This window comes from Nelumbo lutea, chromosome 1 (genome assembly GCF_056320005.1).
Source record: "Nelumbo lutea isolate HS-2025 chromosome 1, American lotus-T2T, whole genome shotgun sequence".
Taxonomy (NCBI): Eukaryota; Viridiplantae; Streptophyta; class Magnoliopsida; order Proteales; family Nelumbonaceae; genus Nelumbo; species Nelumbo lutea.
In genome coordinates, this window is record NC_142684.1 from 147,339,467 (window position 1) to 147,360,592 (window position 21,126).

The following is a 21,126-nucleotide window of genomic DNA, read 5'->3' on the forward strand; positions in this document are numbered from 1 at the left end:
AGATTCATGAGCACCAAATGCTTTGTAATCTCCTACAAAAGAGGGGAAAAATATTTTAGTGGAATCATGGAAGAGAGATGAAGAGGAGGATGGTGACGACGGAAGAAGAAGAAGAAGATTGGAGGAGGAGGAGGAAGAGGAGGATGAAGGGAATGGAGGAAGTCAACTTGTGAGAAGTGAGAGTGATTCAGTGTCGAGTGTGCAAAATGAGAGGGGTTTGGGGGGGTTTAGCATCAGGGGGTACTGTTCAATCTTGTATGCCTGTGAGAAGTCGAACATGTATGGGAAAGCTTTGAGAGGGCATAAAAGCCTAGAATCTACGATCGTAGCTTCCTGAAATCAGCCCAAATTGGGCTTCTCTGGGCTTTTCGGCACAATATCTTTTGGTGGCGAGATTTGATGCAAACCAAATGGGAATAGATCGACTTTCGGTCTTATGGGCTTCTATACAGACGAAAGACCGCACGGAAAGACTTGCCAAACGCACGGCCTTAGTCAACGATTGATTGAATATGGCTCGATAACACAACAACACTAACGCACCGTAACATGGCCTAGTAGAGGTATCATGGTCAATCATTATATGCAGGAAGCGTTTTGGTGTTTGTGAGTTGACAAAGAGCTTGGGAGCTGTAACACCGTGTTTTATTTTTAAGAGTAATTTTGACATTTTGAAAAATCTTAAATCGTACATGAGGTCACGTGATACATATAACTACATAACTAACATTCCATTAACGACAGGTACTAGATTGTCACATTTTAAAAGTTCAGGTACTGGATTGTCACATTTTAAAGTTTGGGGACTAAATTATCACTCAAACCAATTTACAAGGTAATGATCGGAAATTTTTCCAAAAAAAGAATGACAAACGCCTCCTCGGAGACAAACCAATTTACAAGGTAATGATCTTTGTTGTTTGTGTACCATCATTGATCCATAGACTAGCCCATCAATCTAGCGTCCATAAATATGCTTATGGTCTAGCAGTGGTTAATAGAGCATATGGCATTGTACTCGGGCGGGAGAGAGAGAGAGAGACCGAGAGAGGTGGGTCATTGTTGCTCCGGCAAGTAAAAGCTGCACGAGTTGGATCCATCGGTCCATCCACATATACATTTTCCATTTCAATTCCCTCCGTTGCAAGTAAATTCCGATCGCCATTGGAGTACCCTTTTGCAATCTCTCCATAAAGTCGAGAAGGAAAAGCAGGACAAAGAAAAAAAGGTGCAAAAAAGAACAGATTGGCAGTAGCAGCGGGCAGGGGAAGGCAATATGGGTTATAAAACCAGAGATCTTTCGGACGAAGGTATCGTCTCGCCTTCCCTGAGTGATGCATTACTGTTCACTACCATGTGCATCGTAGGGCTACCGGTGGAGGTTCAGGTCAAGGACGGCTCTACCTATTCTGGCATCTTTCACACAGCCTGCGTCGAAAAGGAATACGGTGCGTGGGTTAAGCTTCACTTTCATAACCAGCTTTCTTGAATCTGTTAGGTTGTTCCCTGAATTGGGTCGCTGGACTCCTTTTCGGATTATGCTTATATAACGTATTCCTACTTAGGTTTTGGTATATCGTTATTCATTCTTTACAAGGAGCTGTCGTAGTTATATTCGATTGGAATAAATTAGTATAGGCTTTGATCCCCCTGATTATCTTCCTCAACTAGTCTTTGTCTCCATTTGTATTTCGTTACCAGTTATTTGATTCAATAATTTTTAATTTTTTGGCTTTCCTTTGGATATCTATTGGATTTATATGTGATTTTGTCTTTCTTTTGGTTGTATTGTCATCACATTAATGTTGATTTTTTTTTTACCCGTCTACTGTTCGATCTATCGGGAAATTCATTTAACATATCCTGTTCTTCAGCTATTGTTTTGAAAAGAGCAAGGATGATCAAAAAGGGAAAAAATGACGCTAACTTAACAAAGGGTGCTATCGTAGATACACTTGTGGTACTCTCAGGTGATCTTGTTCAAGTAGTTGCCAAGGTATTTTTCGCTTGGTCCCATTTTTCATCTGGGTACTTGTTTCCTCTATATTGCGATAAGTAATGCTTTGATATGGGGGTGTTTTTTATTTAGGGAGTTGCACTTCGGGTAGATGGAACCTTTGACAGTGTAGCTGATGATGAAGTTGAAGCAGTCGCAGGATCTGTTTCTCATATAGAGCGCTCGGAAAGTGAAGCAAAAGTTGTAGCTACGGATGCAAAGCAGATTAATCAAATTAGGTATTTGTTGATATCATAGGCTCTATAACATACAAATTGGTGGTTGTTTTACATGATCACAAGGGCTTAAGGCTGGTTTTCTCTTACTTTTTTTCCCACTCATGTTCTCATATCATTCCTCAATACTAACACGAATGTGAGATTTTATGTTGCATGCTTTTCTTTTTTATTTTCTGTTTTAATTGTATGCACTTAATTTCTAAAAAAGAAATCTGCATATGACCAAAATTATAAAATGTAAAGAAGAGAAAAGCCAAGCAAACCCATTTTATAATCATCCTTGTTTTCTGTGCTGGCATTGGTGGTGGAAGCACTTGTAAGGAGGACTTGTTTTTGGATGGCCCCATGAACGATGAATGAAATATCATTGAGCATGCTAGAATCTCATATGTAAGCCTGAGTGCTTTGGACAAAACTGGTAACTGTTAAATTTTTACTAAATAACAATAATGAATGGTTCATGTACGATTATTCCAAGCATCCCACATTTTTAGGATAGCTTCTGCCACCTAACCATTCGCTTTTTGTCTAAATTCCTTGGATATTCGGGATTAGATCCTTTGAGTATGGGAGGCTTATCTACCCATTTTTGCATTAATTAAGTTTCCTTATGATGAAAACAAAAAGTACTGAAGGACTCAAAAGTTTCACATGTCTGGAAAGGGATAGAAGCCACTTTGGGAGGACAAGAGCAGTGGAGGCTCTTTTCTTTTCTTTTCTTCTTTTCTTTTTTTTTCTTTTATTTTTTATTTCTTGGCTACACAACGGGGGGTAGCCCATCCCCCAACCCCAGGTGCAGGCGGGATTCTTTTCATCACAACTTTCCTTCTATTTATTGATTGAAGGTTGTAAGAGTGTGGTCTGAGGTACTGCTTGAGAATTTCTGTAGGGGGAATTGTGTGGCAGTAAGATTCTGGCACAGTATGATTGGGGGGTAGATTAGATGATTATGTTGTTAGCATGCTTAAATCAGATAACTGTAAATCCAAATTTGGATGACTCATGGATGTGGGGCTTGGAGCCCACTGTGCTTTCTTAGCAGAGCAGTTCTTATATGCCTTCTGGAGGAAGGAATAATGATGCATTTCTGTGGGATTTTATTTGTGACCCTCACCTTTGATTGAAGATCTCCTTTCCCGTGGAGTACATTTCTTGAGATACTTATAATAGACGATATTATCTATAGAATAAACATTATGGATGATGTCTGCTTCTTAATATGGATATAGAGGAGGAAGTTGTTCAACTTTTGACTAATCATGGATTCAGATATGGTGCCTTTTCAATTCCCTATTCCAAGAGAGTGATTCCTTGGGCATGGCATTGCTTGTTTATAGTAAATTTGTACAAAGAAGTTTTGTCTTCAAACTGGATAACCTGGAAACTCTTGCAAATGCTATAACTTGTGGAATTGGAAGGGTTTCAGTTATATGTTTATGGGAGCATTTTACAGGCTTGCATTTGTTTTGGATCTAGTCATTTAAGAGAGTGGAGAAAACTTGTTCCATGGAAAAAAATATCTCTCTGAAGGGACCAATCAACTTTGATCAAGCAGTTGAACCTCTATTCCTTGAACATCCATCTTTTGAACCAATTCTGAAAGTTTCATTTTTCGATTTTATGCATATGAATGGTGCACCATGCAACAGAGAACCCACCAAGGTGTTCTTATGAACAGACTCAACAAGCCCTTGCATTTCATTGTTATCTTTTTGTTCTTTTCTTCTGCTTTAATCTTGCTAAAAGGATCACTTTGCCTTCAGATACCATGAAACTGCCCATAAGTTAGGTTTTACTAGTTGTTTTTTCTCATTCCCCTCCCCCCATAAAACCCCTGAACAAGGATACGCTTTTCAACTTCTTTTTACAACATTTTTTTTTTGATAATTGAAAAGAGAGTTATTAATGATATATCAGAAATGTTACAAGCACCCCAAGGAGAGGCACGAGGTGCAACCTCCCTTGAGATTAAAGTGTAAAAGCTACACTGAAAACATTACAATGTTGCCCAGTACAGGTGTTCCTTCAAAACCCCTTGTTTAGCAAGATGATTGGCCAAAGCATTTGCTGACCTGCTCACCCAATGTGAGCTAACAGACATGTTATTTGTTGACCAGCTTGCCTTTTTTAGGAAATCCTTGTAGCACCAAATGACTGATCCCGGCTCTATTAACCAGCCCACAACAATCTTAGAATCTCTTTTGATGAGAAGATGCTCAACTCCTAAATGGTTTGCTATCTGAATACCCTGTAAAGCCACCAATAATTCAGCCCTGACTGAGTCTCCTACTAGGGGTGGCAATGTTGACCCCAACCCACCCGCTTAAAAACCCACCCATTTAAGATGTGGGTCATGGTCACTATGGGTCGAGTCACCCATTTGGGTCAGGGTGGGGTTGGGTTGAGGGTACCCATTAGGTTGTGAAGGGTTAGGGTCAGTTGGGTCGAGGGAAGGGTCGAAAAGGGTCAGGGTGGACTCTCTATTTTGCCAATCCGCCAGGTTGGGGGAGAAAGGAATGAAATATTCTCAACAGACGGCGATCAAAACCACCGGTAATTTTCTCCCTTCTCCTCTTCTCTCTCTCTCTCTCTCTCTCTCTCTCTCTTTCTTTATTTATTCTTCTTCTTCCTGGGTTTGCATTGCAGATCTCTGTCTGCTCTTTCTGCCATGGCAGATCAAGTGATAGGTTGACTAGATCTGGTTCAAACCTTCATTGTCTTCCTCTGTGAACACAGATCATGGTTCGCAAAACAGATCCACCGCAGAGATCACTAGATCTGGTTCAAACCTTCATTGTCTTCCTCTGTGAAGACAGATCTGAGTTTGCAAAACAAATCCACCACAGAGATCACTAGATCTGTTCAAACCTTCATCGTCTTCCTTTGTGAAGGCAGATCTGAGTTTGCAAAAAAGATCCACCGCAGAGATTGCTAGATCTGGTTCAAACCCAGATTTGTTTTCACCGTCTTCCTCTGTGAAGAGACAAATCTGGGTTCACTGCCCGTGTAAAAAAGATGGAATCAGATATATTTTCTCAAAATTTCTTGTATTTTTCTATATATATATATTTAAAAATTTCTATTAATTTAAAAAAATGATGGAAACTTGTATCAAAAAATTTTACCTACATTTTTACATTTTATTTTCTTGTATTAAAAAATTCAAAAAATCCATCAATTTTTGTAGTTTTCGTACATTTTTTACGTTTGGTTTTCTTATACTTTAGGTATTTATTTGCATTTTTGTGCTTTGCTATAATTTCTGTTGTTTTTTCTGTAATTTTTATATTTTTCTAATTTTTTGTGTTTCCTTTAATTTTTGTGTTTTCTTTTCATTTTATCATTTTTCTAAATGTTTCATAAGTTCTGTTATTTTTTTTTTGTAGTTTTATACATTTTCCTGTATTTTTTGTTATTTATTTGTAATTTTTGTGTTTTTCTATAATTTTTTATAATTTCTTCAGTTTTTATGCAACTTCTGTTTTTGATATTTTATATTTTCTAATTTCTACATTTTTGTTTTTTTCGCATTTTCTGTATTTTTCTATGTTCTTTTACAGTTTTCTGTTTTTATGTGAAATGATACTTTCATTTACATTTTTTCTCTATAATTTTTGATGTTTTACATGAAATATATTTATCATTTTCAGTGTTTTTGTACATTTTTTTATTTGAAAAATATTTTTTGAACTTTTTATCATTTTTTTGTTTTCTTTTTTTTTTTTTTGTGAAAAATCCCAAGGCTATTTGAAAAGTGTTTAATGCATTTGAAAATAGAGAGAAATTAGAAAACATGTCATAGTTTGAGTTGGGATGGGTTGTATAGGTGGGTCATGGTCAGGGTGGGTTGTGAGTTGTGACCCACTAACATCAATAAATATGGGTGGCAAATGGGTTGCAGGGTCAATATGGGTGGGTTGATACTCAACCCACACCCAACCTAACCCAACCCACCCATTTGCCACCCCTATCTCCTACTCCCATTGGACCAGAGTATAAGGCTAAGATGTTGCTGTCCTTATCTCTCAATACTCCTCCTATTGCCTGAGGTGCTAGGGTTTCCTTGAGTGCTTCCATCGAAATTTAACTTTACCCAACTGTTAGGTGGTGGGGTCCAAGGAATGATGACCTTTTCTTTCCTGAAGGAGCTGTTTGCCACTACTAATCAGTTCCTCCTAAGGTTGTCAAAGGAGAACAATTGGAAAGAATCCAGAGTTTTCAGCCAGTGAATTGCCCTTGTTAAGACTCTTTTGTTGGGCCATACAAAAGCCGATGGATCAAAGAGTCGGCTTATATCCGCAGGTTGGTTCCACCTACATCCAAACAAGGCAAAAATCCAAACCCAAACATCTGCAGCAAAGGTACAGGAAATTAGTAAGTGGAAGCAATCCTCACCATTTGCTTTGCAAAGAATACACCAAGAAGGGGATAGGTGCTAAAAAGGTTTTTTCTTTTGCAAACAGTCCAAAGTATTAATCTTCCCAAGAAATACTTCCTAGCAGAACAAAGTGATTTTAGGGGGAATAGGCCTAGTCCAAAACTCCTTAACTGGAAAAACAAGTTGTGTAGTGGGAGTACAAATGGCCTTGAAGAAGGAGGCACAAGTAAAGAAACCTTTAGGATGGGGGGACCAAATTCTTTTGTCCGGCTTTAGGGGATCTAAACAGAGACTATCTAGGACACAAAGAAGTTCTGAAACAATATCAAGTGTTCAGCATCCCTTAAACCCCTACAAAGACCAAAATTCCAATTCAAGGACATCGGGGAAAAGGGGGAAGGGAGAAAATGGGAAGTAACCTTATGCTTAAACAAGGAAATGGAATAGAGTGAAGGGAAAAGGTCTTTGAGGGATGAAGAACCCACTCTAACATCTTCCCAAAACAAAACAGAGTTCCCAAAACAAGTATCATACCTGGAAAAGTTAAGAAATTGGGGAAGGATACTGTGAATCGCTTTCCAAGGATTAGTCGAAGTAGCCCGATGAGATACACCAACATCCTAGCCGTTCTCCAGGCAGCCATGAATACTTGCTATCACCTCACCCCATTACCTCTCTCTTTTTGGGCCATCTCCACAACCACTTACCTATTAAAGCTACATTCTTTAGGACCAAGTTCCCTATTCCCAACCCCCCTCTTCTTTACACCTGCAAACTACCTCCCACCTTACTAAGTGACTCGTCTTCTCTTCCCCAGGCTCCCATAGGAAATCCCTCATTAATTTCTCCAATTTCTTTGCCTCCCTATAGGGTATCCTAAACACAGAGAGATAATAAATTGGCAGGTTAGCTAGTGTGGCTTTAATCAAAGTTACCCTACCTCCTTGAGATATATAGTTCTTTTCCCAAGCCGCTAGTCTTTTTTTTTTTTTTCAAAATTTTCCAGGATTGGGGGTCCAACCCCCACTACCAGCATTTTCTCCGAGCTCCATTTTCATCATTGTTTTTTGATCAGCAACACAAGATTTTATTGATTGATTAAAATACAAAGAGGTTACAACAAGAGGTTGTGGATACAATTTTACACACACACACCCCACCATTAGACTTGTTCATAGGTCGGGTAGCCTAACGGGTTGGCCCGGCCTGGCCCGGTTTGTTGTTAAGTCGGGCTTGGTTATAATTTTAGGTCCATGGGCTTGGGCTCGGGCCTAAAGCACTGAGTCCGACTTTATTCGGGCCGGGCTCGGGCTTTCTCAAAAAAGCCTGGCCCGAGCTCGAGCCCGAGCCCGACTTGATACAATATATTAAATAATAAAAATATATATACAATATTTTTTCTTTGTTCTTCTCTTTTTTTCCAAGTAATAGTGATATGTTTATTATTTTTGAGTTTTTGAAGGTTTTTATATAAATAAAACACTTTTTATTGAATAAAAAAAAGAAAAAATTTTGTTTTTAAATTTCTGGCCGGGCTTGGGCTTCGGGCTTTATACGAGGGCTGGGCTTGGGCTCAAGACTTAGGCCTGATGAAAGGGCCGGGCTTGGGCTCGGGCCTGAGTGCATTTTGTTGATACATATACAGAGCCCGGCCCGACCCATGAACAGGTCTACCCACCACCCTATTACAATTGTGCCTAAAACATTTGCTGTTTATGGATTGCTTGTTTCTTCTTACCCATTTTATTTGAATGTTCAAATCTATTGAGAGCCACTTGAAGCGTCTGATTTCATTTCTGAATTGCCAAAGCGCCCTTTTACATTTTTTTTTTCAGCCACCCTACTATGATCTTTGAATCTCCAGTTTCATCAATTCTCTGTCCTTGAAGTGGAGCCACCAGGTCCACCACCACTATTCCACCTTCAACCACCTTTTTCATTTGTTATTGCAATGAATGAGCTGAGAACCTTTTTTACTAAATCTTTAAATGACACTTATAGAAAAGAAACTAGTTGTATAATCTTCCCAAAGCACATTTGAAGGCGCTCCATCCTTGATGTTTTTTCCCATTCTAGGGCATCACAGAGGATCAATGTTTGGCAAGGATTGAGCATTGTTCTTTTTAAAGGGCTCTTTGTATCTTGTTGCTTCTTCTAATTCAATAAAGTCTCCTTATCATTATTGATAAAAAATAAAAAAAGGAAAGATTAGCTCCCTTTGTTCTCCTCATTCATTTCATCAAACCTTCAAATTGGGTGTCTAGCCATCTTAATTTGACTTTGTTGAACCATTGCCTAGGCAACTAACTTCCTAACTGTGGCAAGAGTATAGGCAGTTCGTGGCTTCGTGGATATTGGGTTGTTGATGACTATGAGGTTGCCTTATTTTTATCGTTTTTCCTTCTAATTGATAATAAATGTTTTATTATTCCTGGCCTTTTCTTTATCTTATTTTCCCTGCTGAACTTGACTCATAGACTAAAAGGCATTGCTGAATTCCATTTGAGACCTTTGGCTTTTGATGAAAATCAAATGATGGTATAGGGCTAAGATGAAGAAATGATGGTATAGGTGGAGTTTCAAGGTGATAGGGTTTTTGAATGTGAGCATATCTTCCTCTTGAAGTTGTTCCAAGGAAATGTTGGGCCAAAAGATCTGACAATTTTTTGTTACAATTTTATTTCCTTTTTCTTCTTTCAATCATAAGAAGTACATTTACCGGCTTTTTTAGTTTTCACCTAATATTATATGAAAATAACATTCTTTGTTAAAACATGATAATGCTTTTTTAATTAACACGCAGAACACTGTCACCAAGAACAAATGAAAACAAAATACATATTTTAGACTCTACTCATTCTCATACAAAAAAATTAAGAGAAGCACAAAACCGGTGATGCATATTCATGTGCTAGAGGGAAAAAAATTGAGCTCTGCTAAGTTTTGAAATTCTCTATATTGTCTTCAGGCTTTTGTCAACGGAATTTTGTCCTCAATTAAACTTATTAATGCAGGAGTTTGGATCAAGATGAGAATAAGTCTTCTTATGATTTGACAAACACAACCTCTGAAGATGGATTGCTCATGAAAGTTGAAGAGGGCACTTTAATGAATAAAGTGGCAGCTGAGTCTTTTGGAAGTGGGCAGGGAGTTGAAAATGGGAAAAATAATAACATGATTTTAACAAAGGTTACCTTTCTGTGAACTTCCTAGGTGGATTTTTCTGTATATAGAATGTTTGTATATATTTTCATCTTTTGGGAGCATCTTCTCAGTTGTTGCTTTCCCTCTTTTTTGCAGACCGAAGAAGCTTTCTCTGTTCCAGTTGACATGGGGTAAGGGTTTCTTACAAATATATCTGTAAAGAATCACAGAATAATAATTTGCCCTTTTTGATGAATGGTGCATGTATCATATTATTATAATTGGGGGAACCCCAGAACAATGTAGAAGCTTCATATGGTTAATGTATTTAAAACCATGTCCATAAATAGTATTTTTTTTTATCAATGTCCAATAATGATTTGTTCTATTTATATTACTTAATGAAGAAACAAATAATAATAATTAGTCCTATTAATTATTAAAATCTTCTATATCATTCTATTCCACTAATCTCATGGTCTTTGCTTTTGCGTAGCTGTCAAGAACGGTAGAGGTTGGATACAATAGATTGTTGACTTCGAGGAAAATCCTTGATTCCTGAATTAATTCTGCTCTGAAGTTTGTTATGTCAGGTCAATAGAGTGACTCTGCATATGGAGAAAATTGCCTTAGTCCTATTCTTGACTCGTTGATTGGTCCTCCAACTTTAGCACTGGACTCAAGTCAAAAAACACTGAGGCCAAAGTGAAGGGCTTATAAGTACTTTTTATCAAAGAATTTATTGTGAAGAAATGCAAAGAAATGCAAATTTATTAGATTGTTTTGGTGAAGAATGAACTTTAGGGAGCCTCTATACATTAAACTTTCTTTATTTTATCTGTTATCAGAAAATATAAATTTACATTCTTTTAGATTGTAATGGAACTTAGTGATCGTTAATTTTTTTTTTTTTGGGGGGGGGGATGGTTATAGAGTGCCAAAGTTATAGCTGGTTTATGCCTATTTTTTCATTTTTTTTGATAATTCCTATTTTTTCATATTATTGTATATTTCTTTTGTTTCTTACATTCTCTATTTGTTTTGATAATCCTAGTTTCTTTTTTTCTATTCACCAAATTGTATGGAATAATAATCCAAGTGCTGAGTTGTGATAAATGCTCATTGAGTATAGTAATATAGCTTATGCTGAACTTGCTAGATGTGAAACATTATTTTGAATAGTTGAATAATGCATTTTTGAGTCACTTGTGTATCCTATATTGAGCTAGCCCTTATTCTTTTTCCCAAATTATTAAATGCATTGCTGCTTTGCTGATTTTGCATATGTCAATTTTGATTTTGGGTTCATCCTCAGTGCAAGGAAAGAAGTTAGCCTCTTTGTAATGATAAAATTTAATGCATTAGGTTACTTTCGTCTTTTAAAACAAGTACTGCTTGACAAATAATTAATACACACTCAGTTTACCTATAATAAGGTGTTCATAAATTATCATCTAATCTTAAACTTAATGACTTAAGAGACAAGACTTACATGTCTCCTCAAGACGACTTTACTGATCTCTGAGTAAAAAGTTGAATTCTGGTATTGCTGAATTGGGTCAATATTTTGAATCAGTGACTATGGATTGTTGGTCTTGTATGTTGTGCTATCCATCAGTCTTTCCAGAGCACTTGTCCTAGCTGTATCTTTCTCGAAATCATACATAAATTTAGTTATGCATACATGCACTCCTTTTCTTCTTTCTTTGGTGCAAATATTTTTGACATCATGTTTTGTTGGTTAATCTGCTGACAGACAGGTTGGGAAAGACAAGTCACAAAGGAAAAAGAGTGGGTATGATCAGGAGCATGGGGCCCATAAGGAAGGCAATGTATGTCAAAGCAAATATAACCTGAAAAATTTATATGAGATGCGTTTTTAGTTAAAACTTGTATGTCAAAGCATGCTGTATTTAGTCTAGAATTGTTTTCTTTTGCAGATTCATGAAGTTCAGAGCTCAAGTACAATCAGTGAGTTCATCCTTTTTTTAAAGAGTTCATCCTTTTCTTACTCTTTGCAGGGTTGAAAAGATTCAGTGCTCGTGTTTTAAATTGATTGTGATTTTTCTTTGTGCAGAGGTCTGTGATATGCAAGTAAAATCCATGGATGGAAAGAATATTGTCGTTTCATCTAGTATTCTTCCCAATGGAACATCTTATGGTTGTCCTGAACCTCCACTTGCCAAGACAGAGGTTCAAGGTTCTGAGAGATCCACCTCAATACACTTCCCACAATCAGATGTTTCTACTTCTTCCACGTTAGTTGTAGATGGTAGCTCACAATCAGGTCCCAGTTCGTCAACATCAACTGTTGTGGTCCCTCCTAGAAGCTTGGTTTCTAATACAGGTGCCAAGGTATGGAGGTTGTTTGTAGGAATTATCTAGATCAATACCATTTAGTAAATGGTACTGTGGTTCCCTGCTTGCGATCTATTAGTGTATGATCACTTGTCTGGATCATCCAATTTGTAGTGTCTATTGACTGGTTAATGGCCTCAAAATTAAAAATCAGTTAAATGATCCTATGATGGTTAACCTCTTTTATTCCATTGCCTATAGCCCTAGTAGACATTCAAAGTCAATTGCTGGATGGAAAGCTTGGATGTTCTGATCCTTGTGATGTTTTGGTACAAGAAGTTGCCTGCACAAAGTACATTTACTAGTTTTATGGCTGATAAGAGAGTATGCCTTTTACAGTTTTACTGAGTGGCAACACCCTCACCAAATTCTTAGCCCAGTCATCTTCCTTTTGTTAGTACAGGTCATTAGCCAGCTTTTGAATAAACTGAATTGATTAAGTAGTGTGTGCAGGAATTTAAGCTTAACCCTGGGGCAAAGACCTTTTCACCATCATTTGCAATTCCAAGGTCGACTACACCTCCTATGGTTCCAGCTATTGCAAACATGGCTTACATTCCAAACAGCTCTCCAGTGGTGCCTGTTGCTTGTCCACAGCCAGAAATTGAAATAAGTCCTTTTGCACCTCGTTCATCTCTGCCTGTAAAGCTTGTCCAATACAATCCAGTAGCTGGAAATGGTAGCAGTGGTTCTCAATATTCACAACCTGTACGCACTTTTTAGCCTTGTTGTGTTTATATAATTCTTATGTAGGTGCTATTTTTGTATTCCATTGGGGAACTGCATCTTGTTCCTTAATTTTCTTCACTTTTCTTTTCCAGGGGTGTTGCCTCAAATGATATTTTTATATTCAATATTGAGATTATATGTATCTGGATTCCATTTTGTTTGTTTGTTTTTTTTGAAATTAATTACATATTATCGAGCATTTGAGAATCTCATCCAATTTAAACTGAAATTAAATTCAGAATGAGGGAACTGATCCCAGATAATTGGGATAAAGGCTTTGTTGAGTTGATTTTAGATTAAGAAAAATTTTATATTGTTTTGAAGCCTGGGAACTTGATTAGGTCAATTTAGAAACTTGTTCGAGTTAGTACTAGAGGAATATGGTTTTATGTCTTACCACAAAGTTGCTCCTTTTTAACTAAAGGTAAAAGTTTCTGGTTTTGTTGCACTGTTTTTTGAGGGACATCTGTTCTCCAGCCATATGCAAAAAAACATTCCTCCACGTTTAGGTGCTGCAATCTCATGGTTTTCTTGATATCTTATAATTTTTTTTTGAAAAAGGTAACATATTGTATTATAAGCAAAAGATTACAGATCACAGACAAAATATAAAGACACTATAGGATTATACAGTATCCTGTGATTTTTTGGTGCAATTCCTGTTATGCCTAAAATCTTGTGATTTTTTTGGTTCTATAGAAGTCTGTTTCTTGATTTCATGTCATTTCAAAGCATTAGTATTACTGAATTAGCTCAAGGTGATATTCTTGTCTGATGTTATTTTGTGGCCATAGGTTGTGGGACATGTGGGAGGCAGGCCACAGGCCATAAGATATGGTGGTCAACTTCATCCTATTCAAGCAGGTCCTGCATATGTACATCCAAATTCTCAAGCTGTAAGTAGTTGGTGGATTTTCTTTTGTGTTTTTTGCAAAGTTGGTAGATTTCCATATACTTTGTTACATGCATGTTTTATAGTAAAATGGAAAATACTACATTAATTATAAGGGGGTGTTGAGAATTGAGATATCACTCTATCAACAAAAACCTCTCGTACAAGAACCAGGCATAAAATAAAAAATCTAAACTTTCTCTATGACTATCAAGAATATGCCAAAAATTGATCTTTCAGCACTTTTCAAATTCTTGGATAAACCATCAAATAGTTCATATGAGAATTGCTATGAGTACAACATCTTCTATTATCCTGCCTCCTTCCTTTTGAACAGTCTTCTTGTCCCCTCTCTCTCTCTCTCTCTCTCTCTCTCTCTCTCTCCAAATCCCTCAATAGGTACAATTGTACAAAAGGAATAGTGCTTCAGAAAAGAAAAAAACCTCCCTTATTCTGGAAAGAATGCCACAATGAAAATATTTCATGAGGATCAGCAGGCCTGTATGGTGGCTTCCTAATAAACAGAAAAGAAAGATCAAATAAAACCACAACCCTGAATTGATAAGTAAATGTCTAACGCCTTTTCTGTTCTTATTGCACATAAAGCATAAACTGATCTGAAAACAGTCAATAGTCAGACAAATATACAGTTGGGATTGGACTACCCCAAATACCTCCAAATTGTGAGTGATCCACCTGATTTCTTACCACAGCATCATAAAATGATTTCATTGGAAAGCAACAATTCGTGCATTCCTTTCACCATCTTTCATCTTAGACCATGGGGAGATCTATGACACCTTAAACTTCCTGAAAAGAATAAGAAGTCCCTCAATCTATCTATCCAAATGTGGCCTTCTTAATGTGAGGCACCATACATCCTTGGAAGATCCATTTTCTTCCAAGTAAATTGTCTTAGTTTGGTAGCAGCAGTATGAATAAACTTTTCTTGATTACATTTGCTTATGACCTGTTAATTCTATTGAGATGATGCTATGCTATGTTTATTTTTGTCTTCACAGGTCATGGTCGGGCGATTTGGACAACTTGTCTATGTGCATCCTGTTTCGCATGTAAGATGGGATAACTAATATATCAAATAATTGCATGACAACATACACATCAATATTATTATTGTCAGTATTAGGCTGGAAGTTTACTTGTCTTTGTATTTATAAAAGTATTATTTGTTTAGATGAACAAGCAATGATTAACCGGGGGGGGGTGTTCAAAATATTAAGGTGAATGGGACTGTTGACAAATTTTCCCTTGTTCTCCAAACATATTTTCACCTGGCAAGAGGAAGAAAGTAATCATTTTGTGGAGAAATAATGCAAGAGTAACGATTTTGTGGAATGCTAATTCATTTGCTGATACACTAGCAAAGCAGGGGGTGGGAAGGGATCATTTATTTTGGGCTGTATTATAATTATGTTGTCTGTTTTTGGGAGATATAAGAGAGTTTATCTCTCCCTTTGTCCCCTTTGTATACTCTCTTTATTATTCTAATAAATCAGTTTCTGATATTCATAAAAAAAAAAGAAATAATGTAAGAGGAACAGCCCTGGGGGGGTACCTTGATGCTAAATAAAATTTATGCTACTATCAAAGGGCCCCACTAACTTTCCTAGGCCCAATCTATGTGCTTTCATAGAATTTATTTATTTTCTCATACATTCTGCACAACAACAATATCAAAGGATATTTTATTCAGTGCTTTGAAAAATAGAGTGCAATCATCTGGCTGTATAGCTAGACAGAAAAACATCAAACTAAACCTCACAGTAGAGGTCAGCTAATAACATGTAACAAATAAAACAGCGATCCTTGTTCTCCTCATCTTGAACATTTGAGAAGCTTGACCAACTAATCCGTTGCTAGCAGCAATAAAATTGATATTGACTTCAAATGAACAACATGAATGTGATGGATATAGAAAGAGGTCAAGCTCTCCAGCGGGTAAACTTATTTTCAGGGATCATAGCACGAATGGGTGATGCTGCACAAATGTTTGGAGTTTCCTTTGTTGGCTTGTTACTTCAAAGATTAAGGCCTTTATTTGTGAAGTGGTGCAACATACTTAACACATAAAATATACTTCAATCTTTGAACAAGAAGGCAGGAGCTAAAGGCATTGTCTCTCATAAGATAAGAGGGAGAAAAAGGCAACTCCATTATCCAATGATGGTCCCGACAATACTGTGTCTTGGGAGTGGTAGACTGGATATGGACCCAACCTTTGACATCTTTTTTCCTTGCAAAGGCATTCTCTCCTATATTTGTACATAACTCCATACTGCCCTATAATGAATTGGGATTAGTTAATTGATTTTCCCCAATTCGTTATAGTGTGTGTGTGGTGTTTCCTGTGAAAGTGGTTAATCTCCATGTCCAGTGGATGTAGGTTCCTTTTGTAAGAGGGAAGAGATCCTATGCAATATTTTGCTCCATGCTGTCTTTGGAGTATTTAGGATGAACAAAACAAGAGTAATTGTGCACAAAAAATACCCATTTGTCTCCTCACTTGAGTGCTCCTCAACATAAAAATGAGAAAATATTCAGAAATAATTCCATGGAGTTAAATTCTACTTTTTTTTTTTCTAATTGTTTTTCAATTGACAATAATGCCAAAGTTTGTGGTCATATTAATATGGAATTATTTCCTTAATTTTTCTAGATATTTTACTTGCTTTTCCTTGTGCTTCAATAGCTGGACATTTTTAAAAGTGGGATGCCTATCATTTATGTGATGATGTGATTTTTGGACTGACTAACATCTTTTATTCGAAGGATGTGGTTCAGAGTGCTGCAGCTCTCTCACAAGTACCTGCACGTCCTCTACTTGCGCCACATCAGACACATTTGCCGAAGCACCAAGGTATGAAATCATGCAAGATACAGTTGTGTAAATGTATAACAAAAAACTCAATTATGGTTCAAACTTCAAAAATTTTATCATGTGTCAAGGATCTGATGATGGTTAGACCTGTTTATGGGCCGGGTAGCCCGATGGCTTGGCCCGCACCCCGGTCGGGCTTGGACATGTAATTAGGCCCGCGGGCCTGACCTTGGGCCCAAAACACCAAGCCCGATTGTGTGTTGGGCCGGGCTCGGGATTTGTCAAAAAAGCCCAGCCCGACTCAAGTATATAATATAAAATATATAATATTTATTATAATATATATATATATATATATATATATATACATTAACAATTTAATATATACATTTTTTATTTTTTTCTTTATAATTTCTCTCTCTCTCTCTCTCTCTATTCAGCTGCTTCAGCACTGGCATATGCTGTATACTTCAGGCTCGGGCCTTAAAAAAATCTGTTAATGCAGAGTGAAAGCCCGGCCCATGAACAGGTCTAATGATGGTCAATCAACAGGATACACCAAACATGTGATGTATATGTATTTCATGGGGGAAAAATTTTGGCTGTTCGGAAAAAAACAGCCTGGTCTGTTTTCCAGCTTACTGTACATGACATGTTACCTAACTCAGGTCCTTGCTTGACTTTTCAACTAGAAGAATATTGATTGCAAATATTCTTACCCACATTCGGGATTACGTGTCATGCGAAGAAGGCTCCCAAAACAGCCCAGGCTGTTTTCTCCAAACAGCCAAAGTTTTCCCTCTTCATGGTGCTTTGGATGGTTGGATGTTTTTAGATTTGTAACTATTTGTTTCATTTGAATGGTGGGAAAGAGATTGTGGGGGTGGCAGGAAAGAGCCTACATGATGGATGGTATCTTCATCCTTGTCTTCATCTTAGGAGATCTCTCAGATGGGTCTAATGAAGTGTAGGTCCTCTGTTGCATGAATGCCATTTACATCAGTATCTTCTGGTAAACCATAGCATTGCCTAATGGATGCCCAACCAATGGTTTTATATTCGTTTGAATATAGATTAACCTTATACTTCCCATTCATAATGATATGGGATCTGGGTCTGCTTTTAAGCCCAAGAATTTCTACCTTCTTTTAGCTTTGATCTCTCATTGAGGCACATTAATGTTCAATTTTTTAGGGAGTGCAGCAGGCCAAGCATTGCAGCTTTGTGTGGCTCCACCTTTTGTAGCTGCTGCTGCTGGACAGCAACCTTTTGCAGTGCAAAGCCACATCCCATTCTCACAGCCTCCCTTCCCTGCTATCCGCCCAATTCCAGTCCCTGGTCCCAATGGTTTCTTCAGCAGTAAGTTCCCGTGACTGTGTATCCATTATTACCCACTCACCAAATTTTGGTCAAAGTTAAAGCTTTATTATCATCTAGGAAAGAATTACCTGTTGAGAGTATTATTTTAGTTGTATGTGCTTGCACTGTTGCTGTTTGTATCTGAGTTGAACACTGTAAAGGCTAGTTTAACAGTGCAGCTTCATTGTTTGGAGAAGCGTGGGATGGTTATTTCTGTAAGAATGTAATTTTGATAGTGTTGAAAGGGACTTCAGAACTGAAAATTATTGACGCAAACAAAGAATAAAAGAAAAATATTTACTTTTTCTTTCACCCATAATTTCCAGATCAACTTACGTTTGCAACTAATAAGCTGATATTACAATAAGCCCTTGGGCATAGTTGGAAGCATCTGTTCAACCATGTGGAGTATACAATATGTGCTTTGGGAAAGTATCAATGTCTTCCTACTTATCCTAGAATCAAGGTGTACCTACTTCGGCAGTTGGTTCATGCTACACTTGGAATTGGGGAAGCTACTAGGTGTAGCTATACTATGTATAGCTCTTGCAATGGGGGGATAGAATGACACGAGCTGATGTTTTTTTATTTTTTAATCTTTTACAGCACTTGATTTGCATGGTGGATAACCATTAAAATGACCTTGAAAAAATACATACAGAAAGCTAAGAATCAAATGGTTGAATTCTTTCTTTGTGCAAGTGATGCCCTTTGTGTCAGGTGGGAATCGTCGGATGGTTTCTATGGCTAAACTAGTGATATCAGATAACTACATTTAAAGCCGTTCTCTCTGCAACAATTAAATACAGACAAACCGTCTAAATTAAATCAATATGCAAATTCAAGCAGGTAGGTTTATGTTAACCAGATCCAGATGACCCCCAGCAGTGCTGTATTGGAAGAAATTTGGGATAAAATCTGAGTCACCACTCAACCAATACTAATCAGTTGGTTAAATGCTCCTCGTACGAGGTTGCAAGCAATTCTTATTGACTCGCGGGTTGCGACTTAAACGGTACCTTTTGACTTTGAAGTACCCAACTGATTTGTCTGAGTCATGGTCATTATAGGCCTTTTTACAGTATCTCAGAATTCCAAAATAAATTTCCCAAATGTATTTATCCCCACCCCATTTCACCGGGGGCTCGGACCTGCTACTTACTAGTTGTTTTCACATCCCTACCCACATGACATAACAACTATATTAGGAGTATCTCCCCTTTTATTCATAGGGAGATGTTTCACATTTTGTGGGTAGTAGATCCAGAGTATTTTGTCAGAACCCCAACAGCAAGCTCAAGCTTCTCAACCGAGGGCTGTCTCTGTCTGATGTTTTGCACTTTTCTATCAATTATCCACCCTACACTTGGCTGCAGTCAATCACAATGGTTTTTTATTAGAATTAATAATTAGGGTAAGATATAAAAACTTCCCCTCATTTTTCTTACAATCATATAAATCTCCCCTATGTTTTCACTATAATAAAAACCTCCCTTGCACAGGTTCTAAATATTGATATACCTGATATGCCCTTGGACAGTATCGATACTTTATTTTTATTTTTATTTTTATTTTTTTTCAAAACCGGTTCAGGGGGGCGGTTTTAAGGTTCCTCCACCCCCTGAATCAGTCAGAACCCCGATACACCCTCTGTAGAGGCATATCGGAATACTCCCGATATGATACATATTGGCCAATATGATTTGATACATGTCGATTTTTTTAACCTTGGTTTTAGGAAAATGTACACTTAATTCCCTTCTGTGTGTTTCCAAACGAAAAACCTTGGCATGATGCATTTATTTTTTAAAATACCATATTTATCCTTGATAAGATGTTAAATCATAAAATACAAAATACTATCCTGGAATTCCGGTTTCATCCGTTGAAACAACGACACTGCAGTGGAACAGCAATCTTGGACCAGAGATTTGGTTAACTACAGTAGAAATATGATTAAGTAAAAGATGAAAAAAGAAGAGAAGATTAAAAAAAAAAACAGACGAATGGATAAGAGATGAATAAAGAAGAGATTCGAAGGACAAAGAAAACCTAATTTGATCATGGAAACTATAAAACTGAAGTAGAAAACTTGATTTGATCTTGGAACTGTGAAACCAAAGTTTCTCCTATTCATAGGACTGGTGATCCATAACGATAACAACAATATGAAACTTCCAAAAGATTTATACACCACCATCTTCCTCTTTAGAGTTATAGATGAAGTTATATAATCGTCATTACAATTTTGATGAGCTCTGATTAGGCCTGGTAGAAAAATAATAGGAAAAAGAACCAAGTTTCAGATCAAATCATGTAAACCCAAGCAAAAATTGTGAACTCTGTAAATTGTATAAGAGAATTTTTATTAAGACTCTCATAAGCAATTAATAAAAGAAGAAAACATTTTTCTAATAATAAGAGTTGGAAAATTCACGAAAAGGACAAGTTGGGTATGTTTGTTGTCTTAGTTTTCTGCAACGCAAGGAAAGATGCATTTCATGAATCATAGGGAACTGCAACTCATATATAAAAGATATGGGACACTTTACAACAAGAGATGGAGATTTATGTCAGAGATAAAATCAGTGCGTTTGCATTTGAATATTTATTTACTAAATAAAAAAATAAAGTTAGAATGATGAAAATGCCTACTTGAAGTACTAGTTATGTGGTACAGGAAATGGAGTCCATTGACCAATTGATATGGCTCCTCCCCTATTCGCCTGCTATGGTGAAGATGTAAGTGAGATAGAGGGAAAGAGAAGGAGAATGGGGGCAAAAGAAAGAGAGGAGGGGACAAAAAAAAGCTCAAAGAACCTTTCACCAATTGTGCACTCTGTCATCGGATCCGCCTGGCTCGTTGTAGGTTCGAGAGTTTGAAGAACATGAACAATGTTGTGTATTTTATCATACATTATACAAACAAACTTAAGGGTAAATATGGCATTAAAAAATAAATGCTTTACATCACCATTTTTCGTCTAAAATGACATTCAAGGGAGGTAATTTTTCATTATCTCAAAATTAAAAGGGAGGTTTTTGTTATAGTGAAAACATGGGGAAGGCTTATATGATTGTCAGAAAATTCAGTGGAGGTTTTTATATTTTACCCTAATAATTATAAGGTCATGTTCTTTTTTGGAAACACATTTACCTGGGTAAATGCACTTACCTGAGTAAGTGTTTCTC

General features: G+C 37.0%; 1 protein-coding gene across 6 annotated transcripts; it reads left to right on the forward strand.

Moving 5' to 3' along the window:
* Window positions 1-996: 996 nt before the first annotated feature.
* Window positions 997-18,246, forward strand: LOC148878225 (polyadenylate-binding protein interacting protein). Of its 6 annotated transcripts, none has more exons than XM_088951289.1 (13): window positions 997-1,448; window positions 1,875-1,996; window positions 2,090-2,235; window positions 9,628-9,802; window positions 9,914-9,948; window positions 11,514-11,589; window positions 11,698-11,728; window positions 11,835-12,112; window positions 12,560-12,823; window positions 13,639-13,740; window positions 14,759-14,809; window positions 16,527-16,614; window positions 17,770-18,246. In XM_088951289.1, exons 1-13 carry the CDS (start codon window positions 1,277-1,279, stop codon window positions 17,946-17,948), a joined length of 1,719 nt encoding a protein of 572 aa, XP_088807415.1. In that variant the 5' UTR covers window positions 997-1,276; the 3' UTR covers window positions 17,949-18,246. The 6 variants fall into 6 exon arrangements, with proteins under 6 accessions (XP_088807415.1, XP_088807421.1, XP_088807417.1 ...); XM_088951295.1 differs by having other exon boundaries at window positions 16,539-16,614; XM_088951291.1 differs by having other exon boundaries at window positions 12,569-12,823.
* The last annotated feature ends 2,880 nt before the right edge of the window (window positions 18,247-21,126 follow it).

Coding starts and splice junctions, on each gene's coding strand:
- LOC148878225 (XM_088951289.1), top strand. CDS start 1,277: ATGGGTTATAAAACCAGAGATCTTTCGGACGAAGGTATCGTCTCGCCT. Junction 9,803..9,913: donor ATAACATGATTTTAACAAAG/GTTACCTTTCTG, acceptor TCTTTTTTGCAG/ACCGAAGAAGCTTTCTCTGT. Junction 12,113..12,559: donor TTTCTAATACAGGTGCCAAG/GTATGGAGGTTG, acceptor TTGATTAAGTAG/TGTGTGCAGGAATTTAAGCT.